General features: G+C 45.6%; 1 protein-coding gene across 3 annotated transcripts in view; it reads right to left on the bottom strand.

The window, feature by feature from the left end:
- Positions 1-9,854: 9,854 nt before the first annotated feature.
- lrrk1 (leucine-rich repeat kinase 1) overlaps positions 9,855-14,528 on the bottom strand; it is a 45,658-nt gene continuing 40,984 nt past the window's right edge. For all 3 annotated transcript variants that reach the window (XM_035418862.1, XM_035418861.1, XM_035418863.1), the window contains 3 exons: positions 12,845-13,755; positions 12,110-12,211; positions 9,855-10,910 (listed from right to left, as the gene is read on the bottom strand). In XM_035418862.1, coding sequence (XP_035274753.1) covers positions 10,733-10,910; positions 12,110-12,211; positions 12,845-13,755 — 1,191 coding nt within the window. In that variant the 3' untranslated portion in view covers positions 9,855-10,732. The remainder of the gene's footprint in view (positions 10,911-12,109; positions 12,212-12,844; positions 13,756-14,528) is intronic.

Genomic DNA, 14,528 nt, shown 5'->3' with positions numbered 1-14,528 from the left:
ATCCCAATTTCCTCCTCATTTCCTTCGTTTTATGGGTCAGCTCTCCTGAGCTTTCAGCTTGGCCATCTTTGCCTCCTGCTGGCCTGACAGAGGTTACGATCAATGCATTAGTTTGACATGTGACCTCATTAAAAGCCCCTGCAGCCTCAGCCGGTCCGCTTCATTCACCCAAGAGAGCAAAGTCCCGATCCCGTAGCCCAAACCACCTCCACCCCCCCCCCCCCCCCAAGTCATAAGCTTGCACAAGATTGCTCCCCAACAGGAGGGCAATGGAGAACATATGTTCTAAGAGACGTGGCAGTTTTTGAGTTGCCGTTTACAGTAGCTTTGACTGTTGTCATCTGCGAGACCACAAGCGGCTTCTCTTTGAACGAGCTGTGCAAGAATGCATTAAAACGCGGCGCCGTGTCCTAAAGGTCCCTTGTCGGCCAGTTTCCTCTAACACCACTGTTTACGGCTTCAGAGTAAGACCAGTAGAAAGTCAATGAGTCATATGTGGGGCAGTGTTAACCACACCCTGAGACTTGGCCCTTGTGAACTCACAAAGTGAAGTTTCCTAATGTTCAATTTCCTAACGGCAGACGTACAGAACCGCTTCCTTTCTGCAAAGCTGCCGGTCTTGGGTTAGTTTGCGCTCATGCGCCCACTGGCAGCCTTGCAGAGAAGTGCAAGGAAACGCTGGTGAACATCGATCCAGAAAAATTATTACAACGTCAAAAACCTTCTCGCTGGTTCTTAGCACTCTGTTTGCCATTCACGGACCCTCTAAGGAGTTGAGGGCACAAGCAACGAGTTATTAATTCCTGCAGCACAAAGAAGAGATCAATGAGGTGAAGGGGAGTGAATGTTTTCCAGAACAGTATTGGTTGCCCTGGGAGTTTTGGCAAACCCAAATTCAAAATTTTAGCTGTGTCTCTAAAACTCTTTAAATGCACAATGGTGTTTTGAATAAAGGGTTCTGTGGCACCATCTGGGTTTCATAATTCTAACCAGCGAGACAGTCTTGCTTTGAACAATATCCCTCAGCATCACTTTGAAAATATAACAGAAAAGGATTATTTTCCTGTGTGGACCATGAGTGGTGTTCACTCCTGACGTGCGTATAAAGGAGCACTGGCGAGGCAACAACTCAGTTTGTCTTTGACGTGCATTCTAATCTGGCATTGACAGAATGAGAGTTAATACTATTGTATGCATTGCTCATCAGTATTCAGTTGGTTAACGGAACCAAAGCGCTTTCTACGTGATCTGTTGTGAATTTGCACTAACCAATTGAATTAAACAGAGGAATTTCGAGTTTCCAGTCTACAGTGCTGGCTCCGCGCAGAAAGGTTCTTCTGTGCACCTCTCCAGAGAGGGTGCGCAAGGAAACAGTGGATCGTGGCTCCGCTCTTTCTGTTCTTCCCCTCCTTTATCAGGAAGGGCCGCAGGAGAGGCACAAAAGGCACGGTATTTGCTCATCTTGCTGTTTGTGTAACGCTGTCTTCCATGAGCGAGCACTCCTAGGCTCCGGTGGAGAAGGCATCCCTTTCCTCTTCACAGCTCTGGCCCAGCCCAGCGGCGAGGAGAGGCGGGGAGAGGCGGGCAGACACCGTCTGGGAGCGGCAGATTTCTGAGTCACTCTCCCTCCTTGACCTCCTTGGCCTGTGCTTGGCATCAGGGAAAGTACACCTCAGCTTTGTACAATGCTAAATAACCTAATTTTATGCCTGCCATTCTAGCTTACTTTCTGACCTCTATGTCCTCATACGTGCAGCTCTTTCAATACAAACTGTTTCTTCCCATGGGGTTTGCAAATTTCCTCTGGGTAAGAGTGCCTGTGGACTGAATGAATGATAATGACAATAATAAAAATACTTTATGATAAATTTTGCAATAAATTGGGACCAGACACAAGTAAACATCTGCAAAAAAGTGAAAACAAAAATCTTGCTGACATATTTATAGTGCATTAGTTTAATAGGTTTAAAATGTTTAGTTGAATAGATTCATTTCATATTTGAAAACAAGATTTAATCGAGGATGACCAGATTCTCTGGAGGACTTTGTATATACAGTAATGCAATGAGAACCTACAATAATGCCAATTACTGCCTGAAAACCCATTGAAATATTGTCAAATTAATTCTCAGAGTAAGTCAGGACACATGAAAAAGGGCTTGAAATATGGGACTGTCCTGGGAAAAACAGGATATCTGGTCTTGATTTAATCACTGTACCATCAATAGACTAGATTAACTGTATTCAGGGCAAGAGAGTGGAGGAAGTGAAATACATGCTTGCAAAATATGACAGTTTTAAAAGTACAATGGTACATAATTAAGCGGTTTGGCACACATATCCAAGGCCTGTATAAGACTTAAATATTTCATATAATTCATATATATATAAAAGTAAACTTTTAGAATTAATGGCCTTTAATTATACCTGCAATATATTTGGCTGTAGCAGCTGTTTTACCCAGAAACTGAATGAATACCAAAAATCCTCCATTATACATGGAGTGCAGTAATTAATGAGATGCTTTTCTCAAACACTTAAACAGCTTGAACCCCATTTGAAAGGAAGAATGAGATTTAATTTCTGTATTACATGCAATTGGGCCATAAATGTGTACCATGTTGTGTGCATACAATTGTTGGTTAATGAGGTATGGATTTTTTGAAATGATAAACATTTACACTAAATGTATACCCTTTCAGTTTCCAATCTGTAATTGGATTGACTGTAGCTGCCATATCAGTTCAGATGCTACAAATCTTACCAACTTGATAGAGGGCTACCAAAGGATTTGCAATTTGAGCATTTTCTTTTGTTAATTTTATCCAGATTAATGCATTTGGCTGGTAACAACATATGGTGGATAGTGTCTGCATACCAATTCGCTCAGGGGCGACATAGCTCAGGAGGTAAGGCCAATTGTCTGGCAGTCGGAGGGTTGCCGGTTCAAAAACCCCGCCCTGGGCGTGTCGAAGTGTCCTTGAGCAAGACACCTAACCCCTAACCCCTAACTGCTCTGGCGAATGAGAGGCATCAATTGTAAAGCGCTTTGGATAAAAGCGCCATATAAATGCAGTCCATTTACTCATCTGCACGTTGCATTCAAATACAGAAAACTGAATGATGCTACCTGGCTGATGATTTTGCAAGTGAACTATCTCAAAAATGTTAGAAAATCTGCGACAGACCAATGTGTTCAAGGTTGGTCAGGCTCCAACATTTTATGGTTGATATTTTGTACTTTTATGTAATGACCAATGTACATGTGATGCAAGCCAAACCAGATGTTCATTCACAAGGGATTTGTATTGGGATATGTCCAACTGTAAACCTTAGTGAGTTTTTGAGAATCTTTTTTTAAAATGTTTGCTTCTCAAAGTGGCAGAAAAATAAGAGCTACACGCAATTACAGACACACTTCCTGTGCTCAGCCCCTTCGAAATAGGTGGATAACTATAAAGATGGAGATTGGAGATTATTTTGCGCACACATTGTCTCAAGTAGGTCTGGCAAGGGAATGGATCGGACCTCTGGAGTCACTCTACTCCCAGGGAACAAAATGAGTCCCATCGTCTTATAACCGCACAATGTTTTGATTACACGTCTAACTGTTACCAGTCCTGGAGGGCGAATGGGTGGAAAGCGTTTCTCTAATTTCCTGCAGGGTTCGGGGTGTGCCGTGTCCCTCCCTCTGGACGGAGAGGTGTCTAATCTTGAAACAATCAGTGTGTGCCCTGCAACCTCCCGTGGGGCTTGCACATCAGCTGATTCCCTGTATTGTCCACATTGGTTTCTCAAACTGCTTCCCTCGACTTGGAAAGAACTAGCATTCAGTCTGTTCCTGTCATCTGGGGGCCACATGGCATGTGTGCTTTTCAATGGTACAAGTTGTTCCAAGATTTATACTCCCCCTGCTTCTTGAGTAGAGACTCTAGGAAGAATGACGGCATATGGGGCTTACGTATTGAGTAGCAAAAAGTAAGGCCAATATTTTTAAAAGACAGCTTAGTAATAATAAACAGTAGCATTGATAGCCAAGGTTGAGGGTTGTGCTTGATGTTGTTAGCCCATGTCAACAAATTCTTCTATATTATTCCCTCTTGTGAATTGGTTCAGCATTATTCTATTGCTTCAACAGTATAATTTCCTTGTGAAGAGTGACAAGTAATTCGTATCTTGGATTTGGCTCATATGGTCATAGCTCAATTTCTATCACGCGAAGCATCTTCATGTTCAAACAAACACTCCTCGAACAAAAAGCCAGAATTTTCCAGAATATTCCAGGACACTTGGCCCCAGTGCAACTATATTATTGCTGAGTCGTAAGATGTTGCTTGTGACTCAGCTCACAGCCCACTGTGGACAGAGTGAATCAGTTCTCTTAGAAGATGGTCTCAGTAATGCCTTGTTTTCTAATAAAAAATGAGTGAACAATTAATCTGTAACCACTTTATGGAAACAGAAGGATATAAAGGGATAAACACTCCTTTTAAATTATAATTTACATGTTGAAATGGTCTCCTATGGGCTTTTTTTCTGCCATAGAACTGGGCGGAGAAACGTCTGTTGCGTACGTGCTGAAGGTTGCCAGAAACATGGTGGTCAGAGGGCGGGCTTGTCGTCATCTTTAGCTTTGCCCCCAAGTACAGTGCATCAAGCCAAATCTCCCCAAGACATTAAACCACATGCAGCAGTACCAAACAACAGACCCTTTGTTTACACTAGAGGAAAGGCAAAGTTAGAAATGGTTGTTAATCTCCTTAACCAATACCAGCTCATATCATTGGATCTTTATATATTTTCAACGAATACCATCTTATTGCATTATTGCACATCTTACTGTACACTTGGAGCCTCTGTTTCCACCAGCAAATGAGGATTAGATGTTCACAATAAGGAGTCTCATGAGCTTGAATTTATGCTCTGTGCACATCACTGCTGTTTACTCACCGTACAAGAAGTCAAACGTCAATTTGGCAATGCTGTCCTCAGTATCTAAATGTGATCTGCTTCATGGGTCTTTTTCAGTGCGAGGGGAGGGGAGGGGTGTATCTCCTCCTCGTTGCAACACGTCTTTATTTTCTTCTTTCTGGCAATTCCTTTTTAGGGAGCCATCATGCAGAGCTTATAAATTGAAGTGAATAGAAACAATGTGCAGTAGCAAGGGTGCTTTTCTGGCAAGTAATATTGAAAGCACACGTTGAATTTTGGATGCACATCAAGCCTTTTTCTATGAAAAAGAAATAACAAACCCATATTGACCACAACGTTGTATCATAATGGCAAGGAGAGACAAAGCCACAGGCATTCCCAAGACATGGAATGCCAAAGCACACAGAGGCAGGTGGACAGTGTAGTCTCAGTCTCTTTGACTGTGGAATGGTGACTGATACATGGCTCTAAATGCTATTTTATAGGCAGACTCTCCTACATTTAAAAGCTCTTGACCATATGATTACTTGGTGTAAACACTAAATGCGCTCTCACTGCAGGGTAGTGTTTCCATGCTAAAAATACACATAAAATACATTCATCAGCTAAATATGTGTTGAATAATTGGACTATTTGGCATTTGTGCACAGAATTAGTGATATTTCATTATCGGGCCAATCTGCTTGAAAACTCTTTTCCCACTAATCCAGCCTTTTTTCCACACTCTCTTTAAGGGCAGCTGATGGAGAAAGAACCTTGCATTAAGCAGCGGTGGTCCTGTTCCACATCGTGTCACATCCAATCAGATTCCAGGAATTTCAATGCCGTCTGTGGCACAGCCAACCCGAAGGGTGATGCACAATGCAACGCATCACTGCTTTTCTCATAACAGCAGTTAAACAGTCCATGATCCTGCTGTCAGACTGTGCACAGGGGATTTCAGCCCCGTGAAATACAAGGGGGGGGGGGTGGTGAAGTTTTTAGACCCCCAGGAATGACAGGTGCCCAAATGGTAAAATGATATTTACAATTTTTCCACTAAATATAAATTCTCTTTTCATTATTCATGCATATACATCCCCAACAGGGATTGATAATGCCAATATTGCTTTTATAATTACTTATAATCCTGTATACTTTAACCATGAGAATCCTAACAGTGGCAAATATAATGTGAAAGTGCGTGTGTCGGGGAGACTGTGCTGTGGCATGTGAGAAATTCAATTTGGACATTAAGGGCTTGGCTGGAAAATGGCTGCTTATCACCATGGTGAATGGACTATGATACCCCAGCCGGCTGTGAATTCATTCCTTTTCACCACAGTAATTGGAAAACATGCCATTTTCAGCATCAGAGACTGGTATGAGGACAAGTTTTGAGCGCTGAGGGCAGCGGGTTCAATCCAGGGCAAACGGGTTCTTCCTCTCCGCCTCTCTCTCTCTCTGGCTCTCTCCTTCCCTCCGTTTGCTGGCTCATCAGACAGGCTCATGTGTGAATTGGAGCCCCTTGCGTTCACAGCCCTGCCCCTCTCGGCTTTGGCCACTCTCGTCCTCCCCAGAGTCCCTCCCTTTGGGCTGGCATCCACCTGGAGACTATTACCAGGCCTCATGCTGCTTCTAAACCAGTTCCATACCCAGAGCCCTTCAGAACAGCCAGCTCTGCGAGAGCCAACTGCTAATGCTTTCTGTAAACCTGCCCCAGCCAGAATTATACAACATAATAAGCCACTCAAAACCTGCTGATGGAAGCAGTGAGATTTTGTGCAGCGATTGTTTCCCCTTATTGTTACAGAAATACACCCCCCTCCCTCCCAGAGGTAATCTTTTAATTACAATTGCAGTTCACAAAAAAACTATGGTGAAGCATTTGAGGGAAGGATACAACACAAACAAAAGCTAAATTAAGAAAACAAAATTAAATCAAATAAGACAAAATTAATCTAAGATACAGCAGACTAATATTGGTGATAAACAACTAGGGGAGGCAGACATAGATTGAAGAACCAGAGGGGACAGACATAGACCAGACACAGACTGATGCGGAGACACGGTAATCTTGCAGACGGAGCAGTGATGATTACTGGTATCAGAGGTGTGATATGTATGCATATGTATGTGCACATGTGTGAGAGAGTGTGTACGTGAGTTGTGTGTAAAGTGGATGTAAGCGAGTGTGAGTGTGGTTAGTTAACAGGCAGATTTGGTGAATTAATGAAGAGGGACCAGATGTTTCCATTATGTGTGGTTTATTGTTCCAGTGTCATTGTTTCCTTGGACGTGTGTTCTTTGAGGAGGTTAAGCCATTGTGTGGTGTTTATTGCATCTCTGGCTTCCAATTAAGGAGGATGCTTTTCTTGGCGATAGTTAAGGTGATGAGTACGGGCTTTACTGTTGCGGATTGGTGGGTTGATTACTGAGAGGTCGCCAAGCACACAGAGGGGTAGGGATAGTGGAGAGCTACAGCTCATCATGAGGGACAGTCTGTCAGTGACGTCTTGCCAGAAACATTGAGTATGTGGACAGATCCATGTGGAATGGAAATAGTGTTTAGTGCGCGTTGTGAGCAATTGTCTTGAGTCTGCAAGTCCCATTTTACAGTATACATCTTGTGCTGAGTGGTGTGCCCTGTGGATTGCCATGTACAGTATGAGTAGCTGGTTAATATTGCAGATTTGAGACCAGGAGACAGTACCATGAGAAAACTACCATGAGAAATCTTTTCTTGCATTTATCTACTGGATATTCTTGTGTCATAGGAAGGTATTATAGGTTTATATAACTTGGAAAAGATTTTCTTTGTGTTGGAGAATTTCCTTCACTAGAGGAGGAAGCTATAGATTGTTGTTTTTGTTCATTTCATAATTTACTCCAGATTTTAGTTGGAGGTATTGGTTTATCCCAGATGCTATACTTCTGGACCAGGTCCTCAAAATGGTTTCATTGTGGATCCAAACGTTTTGTTGATTTTCCACCAGGCTGTCAAGAGTTGTAGAAATTACAGTATGTCTATAGTGGTAATGAGATATTGGATATTGTAGATTGGGGATTGAGATTTTTGAGATATTTCACACTGAGATTGTTCTATTCCTAACCATGGAATGTTCTGTTGGTTGGGAAGACTCCAATTGGGGATGAACTGTGTTTTGTTAGCCAGATGGTAATTATGAAAATGTGATGCTTCCAATCCTCTTTGATTTCTGTTTCTGTAAAGTGGCCAATTTGATCCGGGGGGTTTTATTTTTTCAGTGGAATTTTGCTAGAGTCGAGTGATTGGAATCAGTTAGTGGAGGTTGCGAGGGGATCATTTTGAAAATGTAGTTCAACTTTTCGGAAGTATAAACATTTCAATGGTCACTACTCTGTCTGTTAGCCACAAAAACATGTTTATAACCTGAACTAAGGGTGGAAGTTTTGGGGAAGTCCTGCAGTCACATTAAGTCATAGAGAGAAACAGTTCTCCCCAGTAGAACTGTCAAAATGATGAATCTTTTTCTTATTGTGTGCAGACTGTGGTCTTCATCGATAACAAAAGGAAATTAATACCAGCAGTACTTCTCCAAATGTGAGTCAAGTCTATGGGCATCTATGTAAGGGTAGTATTTGTTACTCATGATTATTAAAGACTAAGCCTCAGTATGTGATTTGTGCAGATGGCAAGGCATGGAAAGCTGTTGTCTGTAAATGTTGTGTGGTAGATGTGGATGTCCTCAGCATCCGAGTAAAATCTGTAAGGGTAAGGGTGTTTCTGACCTCAAAGGCACCTGTGGGACTCCACTAACTGTACATGGTCAAAACCACTATCATCTAAATGCAAGCCAATTTACTTTAGACTAGAAAAGAGTGGACATGCTAAACACTAATTCATCTGATGGCCAGAAATGAGCAGAATAAATCTGAGAAGGTGTATCCTGTAGCATCCAGCTTCTGGCAAACCACTGGCATCAATTTATAAAACATTTATACTTTATAAAACAGTTAATAAGACCAGTTTTATGATATTTCTGCATCATTATATAAAGGATATGCAACTTGGTCTTCTACACAACAACGTTGCTATTTGAACCGTCATGCTGTGGAATTTAGCCACTCCGTGAGCATCAATATTCCACCAGTGACCAAAAACATTTAGAGCTCGACTGTGGGAATCTAGAGACCGTGCTTTTTTGTTTTGTGCAGGAATTCTGCTTTTGTGGGATCATTTTTGGGGAAGAGAGGGCAGCTCTATCAGTTCCTCTCCCTGGCTGACGGTCAGAAGTCTTCAGTCAGTGCCGTGTAATTGCCTTAATTTGCAGTTGCTGGGAGTCCCATAAAAGCCCCTTTTATTTCTCCGCCCAGGTGCAGGCCCTGTCATCAGCCCATCGTCCTTCATCAATCACTGGGCATCAAAGGCCCCGTCCAGGAGCCCCGGCTGCAGGTTCGACTCACGCTGGGCCCGGGGAGGTCAGGGGGAGGCCCCGCGCATCGCCGCAGTCCCCGTGGGGCCGAGGGCACTTTGGGGCTGCGGGAGCATCGGCTAATCACAAGCAGGACAATCCCCAGGTGTGACCGGCGACTGCTGGGCTATAATCACTTGCTAATTCCACATCACAGGACCAGAAACCCAGCTGTGAGCTCTCCCCCCCCCCCCTTACTGCTAATTCACTAAAACAAACTTCACTAGACCCAGGAGCCGTGCATCCTGTGGTACATGCAAGAGGCTGGAACCATTCAACAAAATGGCAAATGGCTGGGAAAATGGCTTCAAAGCACACTTACTCTCAAACATGTACTATAAATGGCCTTCATAAAAACAATATTTAGAATTGGGGTCCAAATTTTGCTTCTGTGGGGAGCAATATTTCAAACTGCCATCATATTGGACAAGAGCAAATACACAGATTATGGTTTTGCTGCCATAAAAAGAGCAATATTCTCACACCAGCTGGTTTACATAGATATTTTAATATATACAACACGGTTCTGTTCTATTTACACATGCAGAGAGCGAGTATACCGCTCACTATAAATTACAAATACATTTCATGCCGTCTCTCGGGAAACGCAGTGCCCATGGGAACGGTCACCCAGCGCGGGCCTCTCCTGCAGGACAGCTGTCTCAAGTCTCAGGCGGAGCTGCTTCGGACTCGAAACAGATGGTCGGTCTCTGACGCTATCAAAAGATTAAAATCCTGTCTTCAGTCCTCTTCCCAAACTCCCGGCAGCTAATCTTCACAGATTTGGCAGGAGTCTCTGCCATTTTCTTTAGTGCCGGCGTTTGACTCTCTCACTTTTGTTTGTTTCCTGAACCACTCCCCCCTACTCTGCCGAGACCCACAAAGAGCCACTTTGACCCTCGAGTGTTTTGAGATGGTTTAGGGGTAAATCGACATGCAAGTTGATATGGCTGTTTACTTGATGTCCGATGCTCCTCCCCACTCCTCCCCTGAAGAGCTTCAGTCGCTCCTCTCTGTGGAGGTGCTGGCACACTGGCCCAGTGTTAGGCCCAAGGCTCCATGTCACATCCAGCAACAGACGTCCCTCTTGTACAGTCGTCATATCCCAGGTCAAGTGCTGCAGTGCAGTACTGCAATGTGCTGTTGACGGGTCCGTGGAAGAGGGTCTGCGGGAGAGAAGCGCTCCCCCACAGGGTATTCCGAACCCCCCCCTCCTCCAACACCTGAACCCCGATGGCTCCACCCCCCCTGTGCGTGGCGCTGATGTCACGGCGTGCTGGCCCCCCTCGCTCGGAACAGTGCGGCCTGTCAACGTGTATTCCCCGAGCCCGGCCCACACAGAGCTCCGATTCTGCGCCGCACAAGAGCTACCTTCTTCTTCTCATGCTGGTCTCGAGCCGTCCCAGCTCCTCGTAGGACTGGTAGAAGACTTCCAGCTCTCGGGCTCCCCAGCCCCGCCAGACAGCCAGGCACCACTCCATGTTTTCATTGCAAAAGCCGCACACAACAGTGTCCTTCGCGACCAAAGCAGCTTCAACCAGCGTCCTGGAGAAGAAGAAAAAAGAGAAAAAAAAGTGAGAGCAGAAAACAGGGTTAGGTTTTAAAAGGCAGAAATTACCGTGTGGACACTTCCTAGAAATGTTAAGGCGCTACTGGGAAGTGGCTGCTTCAGGGGGCACGGAGTGCACGAGTTCGCTGTTTACCAGATTTACGCAAGTTCACACACAAAGCTCTAGGGTCAGGGCATTGAGGGATCACCGTGGATCACGCTATACTGGACACAGGGGAAAAACAAGCCTAGGAGAACTCCACTCCTGCCTCTTATTGTGCTCTACATTATAAATGGCTCTGCTGACTACTGTGAATGAGTAGTTGAATGAATAGTTGTGGATTCTACTGGTTGACTGAGAAGCTGAAATGGACTTTCTGTGCAAAATGGCGGTTTGCACTCACATAGGCCAGTAAGAAACAGCCAGCCAGGACACGTCACAGCTGACGATGCAAGACGAATGAACCTCCCTCCTTTCAACGCAGCTCCTTTGCATTGTAACTGTTGTTTAACAGCCGTTTAATACGATAATTACGAGTGCCGAGTTATAACATCTGGAAACAATTAGGAAATATGTGTCCAGAGAGCTAAACAGGGACTTTCATATTAACAGACTTTCAACGTGCTGGGGCCTTGTTTTGTAAAGATGATATATTGTGAAAATATGGTGACACAGGTGACTGGCCAAATCAGGATTTATGAAGGGAACAGCTCAGCATTGTGAAACCCCTGTGCTTCAATATGGACTCCGAACAAACATCCTCTTTGAAGGAGAACAGCTGCTGGGAAGCGATAATTACAGAGTGGAGAAATCCACTAGCTGCGGGATATTTCTTGGGTCCGAATCAGCAAATTAATATGCACTTCTTTCACCAGATCCAAGATCTGGACTGTAAAACAAAGACATATCGGGAACCCGGTGTAAGAAAGTGTAGGGAAAGCTCTGTGTACCAAGGTTTACTCAAGCGGGCCATTTACAGGACTGTGTTTATGGCAAAGCGTTCCGCTCTCGGGTTTAATGGACTGCTTTTCCCAGAAGTCTGCCTGTTAATTGAACGGCTTTTTGAACTTGTTTTCAATCGGATCCGTTTTAAGAGCTCCGGGCGCTCGTATTAAACGTTTCACTCTAAACAATACGGACACGGCGTGATCTGTGCGGTCTGTTGCCGGGGGGCGTAGCCGGAGATGGTCTCACCCGTGCTGGGCCAGCCCGGGGCCGCTGAGCACCGCGATGACCCGTCCCCTCAGGAGCTCGTCCTGCTGCTGCAGCTCGATCACCATCACGTCACCACCACGCCTGCGAGGGATGCATCACACATGCACGCGCTTCGCTCACAACGCGGAACATCTTGTGAAACACAGCCCTTAAACTCTCATTTACATATTTGATTACTTATTTTTCTGGAGGCGGTCTATTCTGACCATGAAAGCACTGTGCGTAGCCAGTACAGTAAGTGTGACTGCACAGAAGCAGGCTTGGGTAACTGGGTGTGAGTTTAGACAGTCATTAAGGGTGAGACTGTGTGACTAGTTTGTACCCAGCCCAGCTAACAATTTCCAACACTTGCATTTGTCCATTTTCCTGGACGTCCTCATTCAAGTTTAAAAATGAAACTTGATGATCATTTATGTTAACTGTAGCACTAAATGTTCGGTGAATCTGGCATTTAAACTCATAATACAACATTCCTAAAATGTCACTGATACATACCTGCCATTATAATTTTTATCACCACTAAGCTGCAAACAGCCAGCCTGAAATATTTTTCAGAATTTGTTTGCAACACTAAAAACATCTCTTCATGTTTATTTTTCTAAGAGCATTTGAGGACAATTCTTTTCATAAGCGTAATAATCTCTAACCAAGAGAGAATCTAACCACACTGTTTTTGTGGTCTTCGGTCTCATATTAGCTGGGTACACACAGTACCTGGGAATCCACAGGGTTCCTCTGACTGGCAGCACACTGAGTGCCTGCAGGTGTGAAGGGGCGTGGCTCTGCTGTTCTGAAGGGGTGTGGCTCTGCTGGTCTGAAGGGGCGTGGCTCTGCTGGTCTGAAAGGGCGTGGCTCTGTGGGGCGGGGTCCAATCCCTCGCCCGGGGAGGGGTCCTCGCAGTCCGTGGAGAAGGGCATGCTGGCCGAGCTGGCCAGCGAGCTGAGCGCCCCCGAGCTGGACCGGCCCATGTGCCCCAGCTGCTCGGACGAGACGGACGACGACGTCATGGAGCAGTAGTCCGTCAGTGAGTCCTGGTGGCAGATGATCTGCGTGCCCGATTCCTCGCTGTGGAGGACCGTCACCTCCCCGGGGGCGGGGTCCTTGGCGGGGCTGTCCTTCTCCGGGAAAGGAGGAGGGGCCGGCTCCACCCCCGTCGGCCTCTGAACGGCGAAGGTGTCCCTCAGCGGGTTGGCGTCCCCGCAGCTGTAGGAGGCGCACAGCTGGTAGCTGGCAGCGTGGTACATCAGCAGGGTGTTGGTCAGGTCGTCCAGGCACCACACCGCCTCCTCCACCCAGCCGCTGCCTGAGCTGGAGGCCAGGGACGTCACGGTGGACGGGTGCAGGTAGGGGTCCAGGCGCCGGACGGCCCTCAGGGGCCGGGAGAGGCAGTCGATGACCAGGAGCCCGGGGCCGTTGCTGTACCACACCTCGGAGCCGCTGTGCGCCAGCACCATGCTCCTCACCGGGTACGGCTTCAGCCGGGGGTCGTCGTCCTCAAGCTTAAACACTGACTTGTTGAGCGTGTGGGAGCACAGGTAGGTCTCCCCGTCCAGCGGCATGTCGTTCACCAGCGTGTACACGGCTACCAGCCCGTCCGCCATGCCAACAAACACCAGAGGAAGAGTCTGAAGAGAGAACCACAGCTTACTAATCACACAACCACGGGAACATTTCATAAATTACAGAAAATTGATCCCACCCAGAATCGAAATGGTCAATTTTGCCATTGAAATAGAATGGGTTTGTGTACAGCTGAAATTGGATCTTTGCACGGATAACTTCATAGAGACCAACCCAAAATAAGGAGAGCTGGTGCACTTAAAGTTCAGAAATACAACACCTTTAATGAAACAGTCACTGACATTTAAATGTCTCAGAAGTCTTCCTCAGACTCACAAAAGATGTCAGGCTCTGCTTCATTAAAAGAGTTGTATTACCGAGCTGTGAGTGTTTCCACTCGCCTTAACCCAAAGGTTAGTCCCTGTGAAGTTATCCAGGAGAGGATCCTTCTGTGTGTACCTAAGACAGTCAAACACCTAGCCCTCTTTTATTACAGTGGCTAGGCTGAATAGCATCTGGTGCTATTCGTTTAATTAAATTGAACTGAGGGTTCACTGAATATAATTTTTTTTTCTATCTGCTTACAGTAGGAACCTGACGCGCTTCTGCAAAACAGATGGCTCTGCTGGCTAAACAAGAGCTGAAATCTACTTTTGACACACCGCAAGTGAGACAAACACTATAAATAATGAAACATCAAAGTCTCCCCTCGGCCCTAAACGCATGTTTACGAAGGTGCGACCGATGGCAGAGAGGCCAGCCATTGGCTGAGACTGCAACGAGGAAGCCATTCAGAGCCCAGGGCCGCTGTTTGGGCAGAGGCCCACACCTGGAATCT

Source organism: Anguilla anguilla, chromosome 5, assembly GCF_013347855.1.
Source record: "Anguilla anguilla isolate fAngAng1 chromosome 5, fAngAng1.pri, whole genome shotgun sequence".
Lineage (NCBI taxonomy): Eukaryota > Metazoa > Chordata > Actinopteri > Anguilliformes > Anguillidae > Anguilla > Anguilla anguilla.
Note: the sequence above shows the minus strand (reverse complement) of the source record. Positions and strands in the feature narration are given on the sequence as shown.